The 19840-nt window shown below is 44.7% G+C and overlaps 1 protein-coding gene across 5 annotated transcripts in view; it reads left to right on the top strand.

Moving 5' to 3' along the window:
• The window catches only part of cpne5b (copine Vb), a 97106-nt gene that overhangs the window by 10603 nt on the left and 66663 nt on the right, over window positions 1-19840 (top strand). For all 5 annotated transcript variants that reach the window (XM_067234197.1, XM_067235015.1, XM_067232687.1 and 2 more), the window contains exons 2-3: window positions 13631-13671; window positions 14532-14578. In XM_067234197.1, the coding sequence (XP_067090298.1) occupies window positions 13631-13671; window positions 14532-14578 (88 nt within the window). The remainder of the gene's footprint in view (window positions 1-13630; window positions 13672-14531; window positions 14579-19840) is intronic.

Here is a 19840-nt window from a genome sequence, read left to right as displayed (position 1 = left end):
CCAGAGGAGCACCAGGCCTGGATAATTCAACAGCTGGCGGGAAAAAGGATGCCTGCTTTGCTCTGCCATCGATCCCTATCTGAAACCCCAGGAATGCCGCTGGGTTGATGGGAGAGTTTTGTTAAAGGGATGACCTTAAGGATGATGAGGATGATAATTCTATTGAGGGTTTAGCCATAGATCTACAATGTAGACAGCCTCCCTTTATCAACCCCTTTCATTTTCTCTCTTTCTTCCCTTCATAACGGTCCTCCAATTACCCCCTCTATTGTCTTCATTGACAATCTTTTTGTAACCTTATGGCAAGAGCTCCCAGCCCTCCAGCCTCTTCTCCTAGTCTACCTCTCATTCTGCTCTTACCCTCTGAGCGACCCAAATAACTACAGGTCACAGGATAATGCACGTTGAAAGACTCCAAGTATACATTGGTACAGGGATAGCTGATGCCATCTGGGGAGGGCTATGGATAGAGTCCTTGGGGATGGTTCAGGTCTTGAGAGACATAAAGACAATAAATGATCATCGTCTTCTCATTTTCCTTCTTTTCATAACTCCCCCCTCCTCCCGATTCGCTGGGAGCAACTCATCCTTACAGATCACAGACCAATCCTCTTGTGTGGAGAGCCAGAAGCTAGGACAGTGTAGTGGGAGATTATTGCTTGGGGATCTAATTGAAAAGCAGCGAGTCTCTTGTTGTTACTTCAGTGTCCAGAGGGTGTCATGTCCCTGACATGTCAGAGACAGTGTGCTCACTCTGGTGGCTTCGTCTCTCCTCAGTCTCCTGGGATAATAGTAAGATAATAGTAAGATAATAGTAAGATAATAGAAGGGATAAAGTAGTTTTGATGCAAACAGGTTGATGGAATCACCCAGGAAGTGCCCCCCTGCTTCCTTCTCTCCAATCGTTGTTTTTGTGATGTTTAGAAACCATTTCAACACTTTGGACCTTTTGGGACACTACACACCTTTAAACATGCTAATACAGACCTATTTAGCCATTTTTCAGGTAATCAAGTAATCAATTTAAAAGTAAATTCAATTTTTTTGGGAATCTGTATACTCTTTTTAGGACATAACAACATTGCTTCTTGTGGACATCTTCCACCATCTTAGATTCGAATTCAGTGCATGAGCTGTGAGGTCAGTAAGGCAGAGAGGACATGGTGTATGCATTATTCATGTTACACCCATCAGGACATTCAGCTTGTGTTCTCATGGTTAAACTAGCTGGGCAGGAGTGCACTGTAACCACACACATACTGTTCACTTTGGCAACATCTGTTTTAAGAAACAGAAGTGGGTGCGATTTTGGCTGCAAAGCACAAGAAAATTCGCTGACACTGACACAATGGTTTTTGTATGTATGTTGAGGAGCTGTTCGTGTTGGAGAAGCTGGTGATGCATGGCACGGTTACTGGAACCCCCATGGTGTTCGAGCTACAGAGACCAGGGGCTTTGATGTCAGATGCCCAGCCTTCAGACTAGGGTCATCATTCAAAATCAGCCAATGACCGACCATATGTTCTAATTATGGCCAAATAAGGTCATGTGTTGACCTGCTGTGCCTGACTGACTGTGAGTCTTTAGTCCTCCTCAGGGTTGTTAGTGGATCATCAACTCCATGTTTCTCCCACTGAGGGCATGCACTAGGTTTTCATAATGAATGAAATACTTCAAATTGCTAGTTCATAAAAAGCAGTGTGCATTCGTTTTTATTCGTATTGCTTTCATATTACATTTACATTTAGTCATTTAGCAGACGCTCTTATCCAGAGCGACTTACAGTAAGTACAGGGACATTCCCCCCGAGGCAAGTAGGGTGAAGTGCCTTGCCCAAGGACACAATGTCATTTCAGCATGGCCAGGAATCGAACCGGCAACCTTCTGATTAGTAGCCCGATTCCCTAACCACTCAGCCACCTGACTCATATAAATTCTTCTATGATGTTTAACCAAATTTTAGTTGCATGCTTATAAGACAGAACTTGCAATCCCAAGCCTATCCTCTATTCTCAGCCATAAGAAGAGCAGAGGGAGTTGCACCAGAGCTGGAGAGGAGTAGAGGATCTCCCAGCGCTGAGAGAAGCATCTCTCCAGAAAGACCATCTTTGGTCTTTCGTGCTTTCGTCCCATCTTGGTACATCTGCCGCCAGGTGTTATGGTCAGCAGCCAAGCCCTCCAGGTCCCCAGGTCTGATTTTACACCTCTTTAGCGCTGTTTTTATTTGGTCTTTATAGCGCTTCTTCTGCCCTCTAGCAAAGCGTTGGCCTTGGGCGAGCTGGCCATACCACACTTTATGAGGCAGCCGATTGAGGGGCATCCTTGTAACATACCCCAGCCATCATAGCTGATGGTGGGTGATGGTGGCCTCAATGCTCTTAACCCTGCTCTCCTGAGGATCTCAGTGTGTGGCACCCGGTCATGCCAAGTGGTTCCTAGCATGCGCTGGAGACAGCGGATCTGAAAATGCTACAGAGACTTCACATGGCAGCTGTAAGTGACCCAGGCTTCACAACTGTAGAGGAGGGTGGTGATGCAAACGGCTTGATACACAGAGACTTTTGTATGGAGATATAAGTTCTTGTTTTGAAAGACCCGGCGCCTGAGTCTCCCAAAGGCAGCTGATGATTGTTGGATTCTGTTCTGGACCTCATTGTCGATGTTATTGTCCTCAGAGAGGATGCTCCCCAGGTATTTGAATGATGGTACTACAGATAGATGCTTATCAGTAGGGATGGGTATCGAGAACCGGTTCTTGTTTAGAATCGGTTCCCAGTGAATCGATTCCTTGGAATCGTTAGCAAAATTCCTTAACGATTCTGTTAACGATTCTCTGTGCCGTTGCGCATGCGCAAACTTTTATAGTTTATTCAGACAGACTGCAGCAAACATGGCTTAGGAAGAAGCTTTCTAAAGTTTGGTCGTATTTCACACGACAAAATGACAACAACGCCACTTGTAACGAGTGTAAAAAGTCTATTTCGTCAAAGGGAGGAAATACTACAAATATGAAGAAGCATTTGAACACACAGCATGGAATGAAGTTACTGGAATGTCATGTGTTCGATGCATGCAGCAGCGCAGCTAACGTTCGCGCTTCATCTCTAACTATCTAAGGTAGAGATAAACTGCTCAAAAGTGATCACAACCACTTGTTACTGTGTGAAGCAATTTGCCTTTATTGTGTGTAGTCGATCTAGTTATCTTCTCTCCCGTCGTTTGAAGCATACATTTTAGCTCCGGCATTCGTCTCCCATTAGTATTGATCTTATTGATCATTTCACGTTATCGGGGCAGCGTGTGTTATCAACAAACGTTCGTGTGTCCCATTATTAAACTGAGCATATCGATTTTTATCCATTATTAAACTTAGCATTTAATTGTTTAACCTTTTAATAGTCCTGTTAAATGTGCCTGAAAACGCCTAAACAACATACCCAAAGTACATTGAAAGCTGTTGTTGAACCATTTGGAGTACATGCATGTAAATGGTCTATTTTGAAAGGTGACACTGAAGTTATTTCCCCTGTTGTTAGGACCCCTGTAAGTCCTACTGGTGTTGAGTAATAGAAGCTTGAACACAAGGAAACTGAAAGTTTCTATCTCTGACTAGATTTTGTTTTGAAAACAGAGGCCTAGAGGTGGTAGGTATTAGCTCATTTCAGAGCCATTCAAAGCCAGTTTGAGAAATATCTCTGCCATTGCTGTCTGGCGGTGCTCGATGAGGGTTTTTTCAGGGTTTCCTGGTGTGCTTTGTGCATGGTGTTGAGTGAGTTACGGATGGTGTCTGAGTTATAGTCAAACCAGTCCTGGTGGTTCTTGGTCTTATAGCCGATTGAGTGGGTTGCTGCTTCATGAAGGGCTGATAGTGGTCCACTGCTGGTCTGTGGCATTCTCTCCACTAAAGATGAGCTCTAGCTTTTCAAGTTTTTCAGCCGGGAAGCATCGAAACTCATTGCTTGTGCTGGTGTCTTCCAGACGGGGGCAGTCTAAGTATCTCCCACTGGACCCACGTTTCCGCTTGGGGGGCGTACGCTCATGTGGACTTTGGCCATGATCATCCGGTGGTTTGTCCAGCATTCTGCACCTCTCATGGCCCGGCACATGTGAACGTCTTTGATGTCGCAACGTCTCACGATGACATAGTCAATCAGGTGCCAATTTTTAGATGCATCCATGATGTTTTATATTTGGTCTTTTGCTGGAAGATGGTGTTGGTTATGGTCAGGTTGTTCTCAGAGCAGAGAGAAAGTAATCTCATGCCATTTGAGTTGGCCTGACCAATACCATGCCTGCCAAGGACTCCTTTCCATATCCTGTCACTCTGCCCCACACGAGCATTGAAGTCCCCAAGGAGGAGGATCTTGTCGGTCTTGGGGATCCAGTGGAGAGCCTCATCCAGTGACTTATAGAATGAGTCTTTAACCTCTGTGTCAAATCAAATCAAATTTATTTGTATAGCCCTTTTTACACGCAAGCATGTCACAGAGGGTTTCACATATGCCCATAGAACTGCCCCTCAACCAACCTAAACACTCAAGGAAGACAAGGAAAAACTCCCAACAGGAGAAAAAATGGAAGAAACCGTGGGAGGAGCAATTCAGAGAGGGATCCCCTCCTCCAGAGACGGTTGGTGAGGGAGAGGAGCAGAACACAGGCTAAACATAGTCATACAGTGTCAATGGGTTTTGAAACACCAAAATACATTGTTCAACTTTATAGATGTAGGACAGGACTGGGAGACTCGCGACCAGATCCAGCGTTGGCCGACCGACGACAAAGCAGGTGCTGACAGCTCAAACACCCCACACCACAAGGGATGTGTGTGGGGGGGGGGCAGAGAGGAGAGCAGGGATTAGAGAATGCCAGGAGCAGCTAACAGTTACAGTCATAATAGAATGAGATCCCCACCGGTCAAGTGTGGACTGGTGCAGCAATTTAACAGAGCAAAAAAGGGGAATTTGATGCAACCCCACACACCAAGACAGCGACAGCCCCCCCCCATTTGGAACATGAAATCTGTTCCAGGGGAAGAGAACTCTAAAATAAGTTATACTTATAGAATAAAGATGGAAGCAACCCGTCCCCCGTTGCCTCCAACTAGTAACATACTTACCTTTAACAGTCGTAGAATTGACTAAACAATAACGTTTTTAACCTAATTTTAAATGTCGAAACAGTATCAGACTCCTTAATTGAGACGGGTAATTTGTTCCAGAGAAGAGGTGCTCTATATGAGAACGAATGAGTAACAATATACAGCAACGGAAACTATAACAGTGACAATATACAGTAACAGATTTACTTTATTTGTAACATCTAGCTGTAACATCCAGATGGGGCAATGTGAACATATAAGCTATAATTACAATTTAAAAGTTACATGTGATACACACATAGGCAAACACACACCCCAGATTTACATAGTAGTAAATTCACACATACTTACCTTTAACAATCGTAGAATTGACTAAACAATAACGTTTTTAACCTAATTTTGAATGTCGAAACAGTATCAGCCTCCTTAATTGAGACAGGTAATTTATTCCAGAGAAGAGGTGCTCTATATGAGAACGCCCTACCTCCAGCTGTTTTTTTCTTAATTTTGGGAACCACCAGATAGCCGGCATCTTGAGATGTAAGTGTCCTTGCGGGGCAATAGGGTGCAAGGAGACTGGAGAGGTACAGTGGTGCCAATCCATGCAGAGATTTGTAGGTTAGTAGTAGAACTTTGAAGTCAGCTCTGGCTTGGATAGGGAGCCAGTGTAAAGAGACAAGAGTAGATGTTATGTGATCAAACTTCCTTGTTCTAGTCAATAGTCTAGCAGCAGCATTTTGCACCCGCTGTAAAAATTTTAGGTAGGTAATTGGGAGGCCAGAGAACAACACATTGCAGTAGTCCAATCGGGACGTAACAAATGCATGTATTAGTTTTTCTGCATCATCCTTTGAGAGGAATCTTCGTATTTTGGCAATATTACGTAGATGGAAAAATGCAGTTCTGTTAATTTGCTTAATATGGTACTCAAACGAAAGGTCTGGGTCCATTGTGACTCCTACATTTTTTACCAGCTGGCTTTGAGAGACTTTGACGCCGTCTAGGTATAGGGTCAGATTGGATAAATTATTTCTGTATTTTTTAGGACTGAAAATTTGAACCTCGGTTTTATCCGAATTAAGAAGAAGGAAATTTGCAGTCATCCAAGTTCTTAACCCAGAAACACATTTTTCCATAGCATGTGGAAATTCTCCAGACTTTATAGACATATATAGCTGAGTATCATCTGCATAACAGTGAACATTTACCCCAGAGCTTCTAATTATGTTTCCTAAAGGCAACATATAGAGTGAAAATAACAGAGGGCCTAGAACTGAACCCTGCGGTACTCCGTATTTTACAGTGGAGCTCCTGGATGAGCAGCCATCATAGTGGACATATTGTGATCTATCAGATAGATACGATCTAAACCACGTACGTACCAAAAATCCCAACATAGTTCTCCATTCGTTCCAGGAGAATCTCATGATCCACAGTGTCAAAAGCTGCACTTAGGTCTAGAAGAACCAGGACAGAGATAGAGCCCGCGTCAGAGGCCAATAATAGATCATTGACTACCTTGGCTAATGTAGTTTCAGTGCAACTTGGCGCATACACACTAAGAAGTGTAGCAAAGTGGTTCTTCGCCAGGGGGATATGGAGGGTCATCAGTCTTTCACTGATGCCCACAGGTGTTTCAGTGAGTCTTGGTAGCAGTGTGTTCCTGATGGCCAGTCCCACACCATGCAGATGTTGTCCACCTAGGGGGTAGCCTTTCCAGAAAAAGGTGTAACCAGACCCTTCATCAAGGGGCCTGGTCTCGTTAAGCGCGGCAATATCGATGTTGTAACACCTCAGCTCATCCCCCAGTGCTATTCTTCTGTGTGAGGTCTTTCGGTCCTTTCGGAGTCCAGGAGAGTTCTTACATTCCATTTTGCCAGTTTTGGGATTTATTTCTTCTGTTTTGACCGCAGAAGTGGAATGACCCGACAGGTGCGGTATCCTGTCCAGGTGTAAGTTGGGTGGGAATTTTTTAGGCCACCTTTTCTAGGCCCCTCCTCAGTTTGAGGTGAGCAGTGTGGACCCTAAATAGTGGCTGCTCAGTCACACAGGGCCACTCAGTCCCAGCTGATAGCGACCAATACCCTGTGCCGCTGACGTGCAGGGTTCTGACTAGAAGCTCCCAGTCTATTCAAACCTGCTTCCATCGCCAGTTGCCCCAACACCGCCAGTCTTCAACCAGATTCAACCAGACCGTGGTCAGAGGTGGATACCTGCGCAAAGAGATTATTTAGAGTGCCGTGGGAGGCACGCTATCCCCAGTAGCACTATCTTCGCCATGGTGAGGTAAATCTACACACACACACACAAACACTACATACAGTACACCATTTCCTATCCTACCCTAACCTAGCCCAGTACACCAGGTCCTATCCTACCCTAGCTCACTGGTGACTGCTCCTTGTAGGGTGTATAGCTTTTATAACCCCCTGGATGATCAGCTGGGTTCACCTTACCGTGTCACTGCCCATAGCAGTCATACAGCTGACACATATATGCATAATTCATTGTGAGTTCTGCTTGCGTAGCACCCTTAACCTACCAGAGCCCCTGTTATAATACTGTCTCTGCAAAGGAGACTGTCTCTGCCAGGAAGACTGTCTCTGCCAGGAAGACTGTCTCTGCAAGGGGGACTGTGTCTGCAAGGGGTACTGTCTCTGCCAGGAGGTGTGGGTGCTCCCAGATGCAATGGCTCTACTGTCACCTCTCATAGGTGTTATTTCAAGATTATAGCTGACATGTTACATCAAATATATATGTACACTGAAAGCACAGACAAACCCGGCTGGAAGTAGGGACATGAGGTTTTATATATAGTGTACTGTATGTAGTATGTATAAATGCATGTATAATATTTACATTTACATTTAGTCATTTAGCAGACGCTCTTATCCAGAGCGACTTACAGTAAGTACAGGGACATTCCCCCGAGGCAAGTAGGGTGAAGTGCCTTGCCCAAGGACACAACATCAGTTGGCATGACCGGGAATCGAACTGGCAACCTTCGGATTACTAGCCCGATTCCCTCACCGCTCAGCCATCTGACTCCCCTAATATGTTGTTACTTATATAATAATAGTATATTATATCATTTATATGATATGTTTGATATGTTTGTACTGTATATTACAATATGACAGCCAGGGAGGCATCTGCAGTTGTGATTGTGTTTCTGTAGGAAATGCGCTGGTAGCTTTTGTAAAGTGGAGAAGAAGCCGTTTTGCCAATTTGTGTGTGTGTGTCATGTAGCTTGAATGCTTTGAGGATTTTTCTTGTGACAGACCTCCACACACATACGGCCTGTGGATGAATAATTGATAGTCATGTTGTTTGATGCTCCAGCTGTTGCTGCAGCCTTTTGTCCTGCCTCTGTGCTCTGTTCATGTTGGAACATCCTCCCAATCCAGGCTGGCAAAGACTTGAAAACATGTGTGTGTGTGTGTTTGTGCAACCATATACGTTTTTTATATGCACTTGTATGACTAAAAGTGGGAGTCAGGTGGCTGAGCGATTAGGGAGTCGGGCTAGTAATCTGAAGGTTACCGGTTTGATTCCTGGCTGTGCCAATGACGTGTGTGTGGGGAGTCAGGTGGCTGAGCGGTGAGGGAATCGGGCTAGTAATCCGAAGGTTGCCAGTTCGATTCCCGGTCATGCCAACTGACGTTGTGTCCTTGGGCAAGGCACTTCACCCTACTTGCCTCAGGAGAATGTCCCTGTATTCACTGTAAGTCGCTCTGGATAAGAGCGTCTGCTAAATGACTAAATGTAAAATGACTAAATGTGTCCTTGGGCAAGGCACTTCACCCTGCTTGCCTCAGGGGGAATGTCCCTGTACTTACTGTAAGTCGCTCTGGATAAGAGCGTCTGCTAAATGACTAAATGTAAATGTCTAAATGTAAAAGAATGACAGTCATTTAGAATCTGGGACAGAGACAGGTCCCCTGAACCTCCTCAGACTGGGGCGTTCCTGGGGTTTAGCGGGGGTCAGCCTACTGATGTTGTTGCATTATGGGTACAATTCCAACATCCTCCCAGGACTCCTTAATGAAGTCCACTAATGGCAGGGCAAGACCTTGATATATTACTAGCATTTACTGTCCAGTGCTTGGGTGCACTTGATTTAACCTGGTGCTTTGAAACAATAGGTCAGTCCCCTAAGTATGAAAAAAGATGACCTCTTTAGTGGTAATCCAGTACAGTATATGCATGAATTTAATTTATGAAGTAAACCCAGATATGCTGGAATTAATTTCACTCATGGTCTCCGGATTAGTTTAGTAGACTGCTGAAGAGGTTGAGAGAGAGAGAGACAGACACAAGGAGAGGTGATGCTACAAGAACCTTCTAATAAGCAAACAGAAGTTGTGAAACCTGCTAAATCTGTTACACAAGTGTGTAGGTTCTTCAGAGATGTGGAAGAAACTTTAATGAGACAGAACTTAGTGTTATGTAAACCACATTCTGTTATTTCTTATAACATCTGTTATTTTGACCACAATTTGACTTGTCAAAATGACTGAGGATAGACTTGGTCAGTTAGCAGGAACACAGACCCTGTAGGCCTGGTGTGAATAGTGGGGTAGCGGGGTAGCAGGAATCATGCTGACAGGCTGACGGCCGGATGCCATGGCGATGGAATGAGCCATCACACAGCGTCATTCATTTCCTCCAGTTGAGCTGCTTATAATGACATTCTCTGCAAGTCTCCTTTTCACAGGATACAAAACACTCAGTGTTGCATGGCCAGACTGAGGCCAGAGCCCAGCTCTGTGTTATGTTGACGCACTCCTCAATATGCAGGATATAATCCCTCAGCCGTAATTGAATCTAGAGTCACGAAAGAGAGTGGGCAAAGAACCACATTTACACTTGCCAAGCAAAACATGTAATTTACCAATGTAATCATCGACACCTGCTCCTGTGCTCTCTGGTGTGTGAGATTTTGTGTTTGGGGTGGTGGTGGTGTGTGTGTGTCTGTCTGTGTGTGTGTGTGTGTGCATGTGTGTGTGTCTGTTTGTGTGTGCATGTGTGTGTGTCTGTGTGTGTGTGCATGTGTGTGTGTCTGTTTGTGTGTGTGTGCATGTGTGTGTGTCTGTTTGTGTGTGTGACCAATACGATCAGCAGCCCAAGGATAGATAGCAGGAAAGATACTTTGAGGTTTTTTCAATTCATATCATCACATACTTAATTCTAAGTTTTAAATTCTAAATTCATGCCTTGCTGAATGGGAGCTTAAAACACTATATAAACAGAATAGTTTAAACACACTGTTAACATTTGCAATTGTGTGCAAAAGTTTCTTTACACACTGAATCAATATCTGAATCATACATCTGCGAGGTTTTCACATGAAGATGTGGGACCAGTCTAAGCTAGTGTAAACAGCATCCGCTACTTTGTTTGGTTCCAACCTAGTCATTATCTTCCTGCTGTTTGACTTGTGATGAGCTAGCAAGTGGTTCATGTGGACCTACTCACTCACTGACCCCACTCAAGACCTTCAGATTGATGGTGTTCATTTTAAGAGTGAGAACACACCTGATCAGACAGTGGATAAGCAGCTCTTTACCCCAACAGGAGTTTCCTCTCCTCAAACCCTCAAACCCTCTAACCCCCTAACCCTCTAACCCTAACCCTCGAACCGTCTAACCCCCGGACCCCCTAATCCTCTAACCCTCTAACCCTAACTGCTGCCTAGGGAGTCAGGTGGCTGAGCGGTGAGGGAGTCGGACTAGTAATCCGAAGGTTGCCAGTTCGATTCCCGGTCATGCCAACTGACGTTGTGTCCTTGGGCAAGGCACTTCACCCTACTTGCCTCGGGGGAATGTCCCTGTACTTACTGTAAGTCGCTCTGGATAAGAGCGTCTGCTAAATGACTAAATGTAAATGTAAATGTCTAATCTTCACCACGTGTCAAATGGCCAGGTTTCCTATAGGAGTGATATCTAATAATCAAATGGCCAGGTTTCCTATAGGAGTGATAGCTAATAATCAAATGGCCAGGTTTCCTATAGGAGTGATATCTAATATATATTATTATTTTGTGGCTTGTATAGTGTGGTGTGTATCTTTGGATTTATTTATTTACTTACATATTTATTATTGCTCCTCTAGCCATCTGTCCTACCACAGGATATGAATTATCTGGTCATCCTGCATGGTCCTGGTGGAGTCCACCCCTCCTTAAATCCAGCTTACCTGCTTAAAGAGAAAGATTCCATTACATGGCAAATACAAAAATTTAAAAAATTACCTGTAATAAGAATATGAGGTACTTACCTGGTTACTCCTTAACATCTGTGATGATCCTTGTTGAGGCCTCCGTTACTATCTGCAGACAGCTGCCTTTAGTTATTACACTAAGGTGTAATTGTTGATTTCTAACCCTAACCCTAACCCCCTAACCCCCTAACCCTCTAACCCCCTAATCCTCTAACCCTCTAACCCCCTAACCCTCTAACCCCCTAATCTTCTAACCCTCCAACCCTCTCCATAGCGATCCAGCTATGAAAAGAATGTGAGAGAGAAGCAGAGAAGGAGGCAGAGTGAGAGAGAGAGAGATAGCAATTAAAAGAGGGATGGAGGTGAGGAAAGTGAATGCCAGAGAGAAAGAGACCAATAGACACAGTCGTCTCAGGAGAGAGATCGCCCCAGCAAGCAGGGCAGAAGGGGTGATGGTGTGAGACAAACTAGCCCCCGGCAGCCATTTTGAAAAGGTCAAGCAGAGAGGCGTTGCTCCTCTGCGACAGAAGAGTACAGAACTGTTCCTATTCTGTAGGGGTGGAGAGAGAGATAGGGAGGAGAGAATGAAAAAGAGAAATAAAGATTTACAGTGACAGGTGTGACTGGCCTTTTCTGTGGAGATGAAAATGGAGAGATGAAGGGGGAAGGGATTGAAAGAAAATAATCAATTTAACATACCAGAGGCAAGCGCTCACATTCACCTGTTGAAATGGCAGTGTCCCGGGGACTGAAGAAGACAGTGACAGACAGAGAGGGTTAGCCTGGAACCACACCTGCCTGATCCTGGTTTGGTTGCTCTGGCAGACACGTCTGACCCCCCCCCCCCCCATTCAGACAGATTTCCATCTGACCTGGCCTGGGTTGGACCAATCACAACCGTTTATCTAATACAATGACTGTACAGAAGCGAGCCATTGGAGCTGGGGGGAGGGGGCTGGGGGGAGCCTTCGACATTTTTGAGCATGACCTTTTCTCTGTCATCCCCCATCCCTATAATCATCTTCCTTCAACCTGCACCACAAATCAAGATTCTCGCGCTTCCGCTCTGATGAGCAACCATCCTCAGGAGCTCCTCCCTGCCTCTGCTGGAGGGGGAGGAGGATAGGGAGACAAAGGGAGGAGGGGGGAAGGAGAATGAAAGGTGAAGTAATTGCAGAGGAGGAGACATCAACAGGTGGATGAGCTGTGCAGATAATCAGGAGGCTTGCCTACGATTCCCTGAGAGGGGAGCCAGGCTGACGTCAGCCTGTCTGGCATGCAGGGAAGAGCTTACACACCTTTGGGAATTTCAGGAATTTGGGGGAATTAACAGGAATGTTTCACCCCCTTAGCAACTCTAACAGACACGTACAAACACACTCACATATTTACACATCTCATTATGCCAGTCTGGACAAATAAACATCAAGAAGTGGGAGTCAGGTGGCTGAGCGGTTAGGGAATCGGGCTAGTAATCTGAAGGTTGCCAGTTCGATTCCAGGCCGTGAAAAATGAGGTTGTGTCCTTGGGCAAGGCACTTCACACTACTTGCTTCGGGGAATGTCCCTGTGCCTACTGTAAGTCGCTTTGGATAAGAGCGTCTGCTAAGTGACTAAATGTAAATGTAAGAAGATATGGACATTTAACTGCAGTTTAGTCTTGATAACCCTGTTCATACAGCAGCTAGTGCTACTAGGATACCAGAGCTGTTTCGTCCAAGGTGAAGACATGTTCATGAATGAGTAGTCAGTCTAAATATCAATTTTTATGCAAAAGCCAGTTATCTCAGGAACATCTGAGAAAATAGTTAGACAGGTTGGAAGACCTGCACAGTGATACACATGTTCTAAGATGGACAAGTTGCTTCTCAGACAGTGGTGTTGAATCTGGGAGAGTTTTAGTCGTAATTCTGTTGCTGCCCTGTCTGGTGGTATGGATGAGTCAGATGGCTGAGTGGTGAGGGAGTCGGGCTAGTAATCTGAAGGTTGCCAGTTCGATTCCCGGCCATGTCAATTGACGTTGTGTCCTTGGGCAAGGCACTTCACCCTACTTGCTTTGGGGGGAATGTCCCTGTACTTACTGTAAGTCGCTCTGGATAAGAGCGTCTGCTAAATGACTAAATGTAAATGTAATGAGTATGTATTTGGTGGTATGAATGAATATGTATCTGGTGGTATGGATGAGTATGTATTTGGTGGTATGGATGAATATGTATCTGGTGGTATGGATGAGTATGTATCTGGTGGTATGGATGAGTATCTAGGAATGATTGTGTTTGACATTTGTGCTTCTTTGTCTCTGTTCTCTTAGGAATCTTCTTGACAAAGATACGTTCTCCAAGTCCGACCCATGTGAGTATGGCTCTATACATTGTAAGCCTAATCATACTAACCCTAACCCTAATCATACTAACTCTAATCCTCCTAACCCTTACCCTACATACTAACCCTAACCCTAATCATACTAACTCTAATCCTCCTAACCCTTACCCTACATACTAACCCTAACCACCTCAACCTGGCTTGGCTGCCTCTCACCCTCTTTCTCACTCTGTCTCCCACTCTCTCTCTCTATGCATTCTTTCTTCTAATTCTCCTGTCTTCCATCTCTCCCTCTTACTTCACTACCTCATTACATGCCTCTTCCTTCTTCTTTCTCTGTTCCCCCAACATCTCGTCCTCCCTTCCTCCTTCCTGTTCCATCGTCTTCTCCCACGTTGTGTCATGGTGATGGTCATGTGACGTGAGGATCGTCTCCTCCCACGCTGTGTCATGGTGATGGTCATGTGACGTGAGGATCGTCTCCTCCCACGCTGTGTCATGGTCATGTGACGGGAGGATCGTCTCCTCCCACGCTGTGTCATGGTGATGGTCATGTGACGTGAGGATCGTCTCCTCCCACGCTGTGTCATGGTGATGGTCATGTGACGTGAGGATCGTCTCCTCCCACGCTGTGTCATGGTGATGGTCATGTCAGTGTGACGTGAGGAGTAGATCTCCATGTTTCTAGCGCTCTAGTGCAGAGCAGTGTGTGTTTGTTCAGCCTGCTGTAGCTAATTCTGTTGTATTGATCTGCTCTATTCTATCTCTCTCTCCCTCCTTTAATCTCTTTTTTCTCTCTCTCTCCCTCCCTCCTTCAATCTCTCTCTTTTCTTTCCTCTTTCTCCCTTTCTCTCTCCCTGTCCCTCTCTCTCTCTCTCTCTCCTCCACAGTGTGTGTGCTCTACACGCAAGGAGTGGAAACCAAGCAGTGGAGAGAGGTAAGTGAGTGGTACTTAACAAAAATGCAAACACTATGTCCTCTGTCTGTGTTGCACTGATAGTGGAGGGTTTCTGTGAGTGCTGTGCCTTCTCCTCCTCTCTCTGTTATTGGACTGAGAGATAAGGTCACACACACACACAAAAGAGACGCCAATTAGTCCCTGGCTGGGCCCTATTGACTGCCTCTGAGGGAAAACAGCAAAAACTAAAAGTTTCTCTCTCCTGTCTTCATTGCGCCGTCCTTTGTTTTACCGTTTCATTTATAGTATATCTTCATCTTTCCTACAGCAGAGAGAGTAGGGCCATTTATGGGGGGTTTTCTTACAAGGAGTTTGGGGGAATTGTAGTTTTTACACGTTATCAACCCATGTTGTTTGTTGTAGATTGTTCTGAACTTTGTTCGGAAGATCTTTATGATGTTTCCACAGATCAGTGTGTGTGTGTCTAGCATACTGTATGCATGTAGGTTATGGATGAAGACAGCCAATAAATGCTTCTGATTGAATTGTTGTGTGTGTGTGTGTGTGTCATTTAGGGCTGCAACAACGAATCGATTAAATCGATTAAAATCGATTATTAAAAGCGTTGGCAACAAATCCCATTATCGATTCGTTGTGTCGCGCGATTATTACGCCACTCAATATGTCGCAGAGATTTGTTTGAGTATAAAAAAAAAGTTTAGTTGAGCACGGAGCGGAGCGGAGGTAGAGGAAAGGCCATCGGAGAGACGTTGTTGAGTAACGTTGTTCTGAAACACATGGCGGAGGCAGAGAAATCAGTACGACCCAAGTCATCCAAGGTGTGGGAGCATTTCACACTAAATACATCGAAACAGTGTGTTAATTGACCGAGGTGAAGTTAGTTTCATATTCGACATTCGTCTCACATTCGGAATACGCTACTTTGCAGCATCGCGTTTGGGACCGGGTGAAAACAACCCATTCCATTTTGAAAAATGGAATGGGTTCCTCAAACCTCAAACATACACCAGAGTATCTTAACAATGTCTGGTATACTTCCACAGCCTTTACTTTTTCAATTAAGTTTCAAATAAAATGATAGAAAATCACTCATCTTTGAAAATAGCTTAATCCTCGCAAATCTTAATTTTTTTCAAAATTGTGTCAAAAAATCTTAAATATACACCAGATTATTCTAATAAAGTCTGGCCTACTTCCACAACCTTTCAATTTTCAATAAAGTTTTAAACAAAACTCAAATAAATTGCTCATCTTGGAAAATAGCATTAAATCCATGCTAATATTAAGAACTTTTTCAAAATTGTGTGCCTGTTTGTGCACATTCTGAAGATTTTTTGCACTGTGAATTTGCACTGTCAGTTCTGTTTTTGAATAAAGGGTTGGAAATTAATGCTTTTTTGATTTTGGTTTTTTTATCCGATTCATCGATTAATCGAAAAAAGAATCGTCAGATTAATCGATTATTAAAATAATCGTTAGTTGCAGCTCTAGTGTCATTGTGGGTGAGAGTGTATTACCACACACACACACTCTGAACTGACATTATGAGAGAAGATCATGAAAGCAGCCAAGCACTAAGAGTTCATCCTCATTGGTTTAATGAGTTTGTCAGGGAGAATGTGTGTGAGGGAGAGAGAGATATGGTGTGTTTGTGTGTGTGTGGGGGAGAGAGGAATGGTTTGTGTGAGGGGGAAAGAGAGATGGTGTGTGAGGGGGAGAGAGCTATGGTGTGTGTGAGGGGGAGAGAGAGAACCTGTGTGTGAGGGGAAGAGAGAGAGATGGTGTGGGGGGGAGGATATGCTAATGCAGACTTGTTTTTTGGCAATATGACAAGCTTGACCTTTTCCTGATGTTCTCCACTCGCACTGTCTAATCTGCTGGTGACATCACAGAGGCACACTCACTCAAGCAGCAGGCAGCTCTACTCCCTGCAACGTGTGAGTGTGTGTGTGAGTGTGTGGAAGTGTGACTGTGTGTGGGTGTAACCACAGTCCTATTTTTGGTTTGGAGCCAGGAATCATCAATGATGCTGCCTGACATTCCTGGATCATGAGGATGAGGGAAGGAGGGTGTTTACTGCTGTCCAGATCCTTATGGAAAAGCCTGTCTGTGAGTGTGTGTGTGTGTGAGAGAGAGAGACAGACAGAGAGAGAGAGACAGACAGAGAGAGAGAGAAAGAGACAGAGAGAGAGAGACAGACAGACAGAGAGAGAGAGACAGACAGAGAGAGAGAGAAAGAGACAGACAAGCCACCACACTGTGTACGTCTGTCTGCGTACGTGTGTATGTTACACAGTGAAAGAGTGTGATTGCTTTTCTGTGTTTGTGTGTATGTACGTGTGTGTGTGTGTGTGTATGTGTCACTGCTAATTTCCCAGAGACTAAAATAAATATTGTTAGCACTCACTGAGCCTGGCCCAGTCAGCTAGACATCCAAGTCTGCTAGACATCCTGAGTAAACATGAGGCTGCACTAATGCCACCTACACTGTCACCTAAAGTGGCACCCTGGCACCTACAGTGCAGGGGAAGGATCTTGATGGTTGATTCCACTGTGTGTGCGTGTACTGTATACATTTTTTAAGAATGTCTTATCTGAGACATTTGGACGGTTGACAATCAAAGCAGAATATAGACTTAAGCATTTCCCAGTGGGGAAATGCTCTCTGCCCAGGCATACGACCAGCTGGTGCACTCAGCTCCTGGAAGAAAAAAAAGTATGGCCACAAAATATATACATGGATGAGGGGACAGCCCCATGATACTGTCACAGCATCTGTCTCTTAAGGACTACAGTCAAAGAGAGTGTCTGTCTCTTAAGGACTACAGACAGAGACAGTGTCTGTCTCTTAAGGACTACAGACAGAGACAGTGTCTGTCTGTCTGTTGTTTTATTTTTATTTTTCACTACTGACAGAGAGAGTGTTTTTCTCTTAAGGACTACTGACAGAGAGAGTGTCTGTATCTTAAGGACTACAGACAGAGAGAATCTTTTCTAAATGGATTAAGTCAGAGAACCATAAACACGTGTGTGTGTGTGCATGTGTGTGTGTGCGCATGTGTGTGTTTATCCCAAGGACTTTGTGCTGGCTTCTCATTACATTTCCCACTAGCCCAGCGGTGACTAATAAAGTCCTAATTCAGCCGGAGCTGTAATTCTCCCCTCTCAGATAAATCACACTTCAATTCCTAAGGCACAGTTTACTTTGCTAACATTATTACTGGAGCTTTTCAACATCTAGGATCTGTCTCACAAACAGTTACTCTTCAATATCTATTCCAATCAGTTATAGTTGAAGAAACACTTGGACAAGAAATCCCCAAATGCCTGAGAGCCTAAACATGACTGTCGTTCCAGGAGAACAGAGGGCATCCCAGCAGAAGATTTGCTGATTGCAAATGTCACCACAGATAATCACATACTGCATAATCACAAATCACTATTTGTTTTCTTAGAGTGGAATACAAATGAAGCAAAATGCCAGAGAGGAGTTTTCCTTCACTCAACTGAGTGTTGTTTTCTATGATTAGACAATGTTGTCTGTCTGAGTGAAACACATTTAAACATCTTTTCTTTGTATGTAATTGTTAAAATGACCTTTTTGGTTCAACATAATTTGCATTCAAGGAATGCTGTTATAAGTTCATTAGTTGTCAGTTATTTTAAGTAATCAGTTATTTAACAATTTTTTCAATTGATTTATATGGATTTCATTGTGAATCTTCAGTAGTCAAGACTAAAGTATTACCAACTTTAAGCTAACATTTCTCATATTTCGACTTACATACCTTCTTACCATTTCCTCAAATGGCTCTTTGACTGAAGAACACCTAAAAATCATCCAGGAAATAATTTCAATCAGGAGAGACCTGGGATGAGTGAAAGATGTTTATTACAGAATAATAAATGTACTATGGTGTTTGGAGCTTGAACCCCATGGGGAATTATATAGATCAACGGGCGCCTGCCCAACGCCCGAAGAAGAATCCCCCACGGAGTCCAGACACTGGTGGCGGTGACGGCAGCCGACGACCAATCGAGCCGAAGACTGATACAGGAACCTGGTGGCGACGGGGTGGTGGAGAGTCGCGCACTTGATAGCATGAACAAACTAAACAGGGAGAGAATCATATTTAAAGGCACGGATCATGTGACGCCATTAATTGATAGGCGGGAGCGCTAATCGACCTGAACCCCAGTGACCGCCCGACCAGAGAACGGGGGAAGGAAGGGCATTCTTAGTGGGGGGAATGAGTAGTGTACATTACGATTAAGCCCGAGGGCAGGGATCGGTCTTGCCTGACTGAACTTGCGCAACCTTCATTAGTTTTCAAAAGCTTTGTATTGGTTGGACCTTCTCTTGAGCTAGACTTTTTATGAAGCAAATGCAATACCCCCTCTGCTTCAAGCTGAGTGGTGAGAGGAGGTGCCTCTGCAGTCGCAGGAAGTGGACTGTTATGTTGCGCTGAAAGACACTCGTTGTTTATTCATGCCTTCTGGGATAGCTAGCAATTTTTCTCATACTGAATAATTAATACGTCAACACAAATAGCCATGTGAACCAACTGTAGCTGCCCGAGGGCTTACCAAAACTGTAGCTGCCCGAGGGCTTACCAAAACTGTAGCTGACCGAGGGCTTACCAAAACTGTAGCTGCCCCGAGGGCTTACCAAAACTGTAGCTGCCCGAGGGCTTACCAAAACTGTAGCTGCCCGAGGGCTTACCAAAACTGTAGCCTGACTGGCACATTGTTGTGTGGACAGTGTCGTGGTATTGAACGCATTTCCTTTTTAAAGAGCCTCCTGGAGAGAGTTCTGAGACGTGCGCCTGTGTGTGTTTCTGAGGGGAGCAGCGTCAGTCAGGCTGTCCTCCTTTTAGTCTAGGTGGGGGCGGGACTCTTGGGGAAATTCCAGTTTTCTTTTCTCTCTGGCTTTTGTTTCCTGGAACTGTCGCTATAGGAGGGAGAATCTCACTAATTTAGAATGCTGCCTCATCACCTCCTCTCTCTCGCTCTCTCTTTTCATCACCTCCCCTTTCTCGCTCTCTCTCCTTTCATCTCTGCGCTCAGTTTCACTGTTCCTCCCCCCTTCCCTTTACTGTATTCATCCCTTTGCTCTCTTTCTGCTCTCTCTCTCCACCCTTCCTCTCCTCTCCCTGCCCCCCAATGCCCCCCCGTCTTTAGACGTGTCGAGTGGGCGGTTTCAGCTCCAGTAATTAGTGGAAGCTGGATACGCGTCCTTGGCTTCCTCTGCACAGTGTCACGCCACCTCGGCTAATCATT

This window comes from Osmerus mordax, chromosome 1, assembly GCF_038355195.1.
Source record: "Osmerus mordax isolate fOsmMor3 chromosome 1, fOsmMor3.pri, whole genome shotgun sequence".
In the NCBI taxonomy this organism is placed as follows: domain Eukaryota; kingdom Metazoa; phylum Chordata; class Actinopteri; order Osmeriformes; family Osmeridae; genus Osmerus; species Osmerus mordax.
Note: the sequence above shows the minus strand (reverse complement) of the source record. Positions and strands in the feature narration are given on the sequence as shown.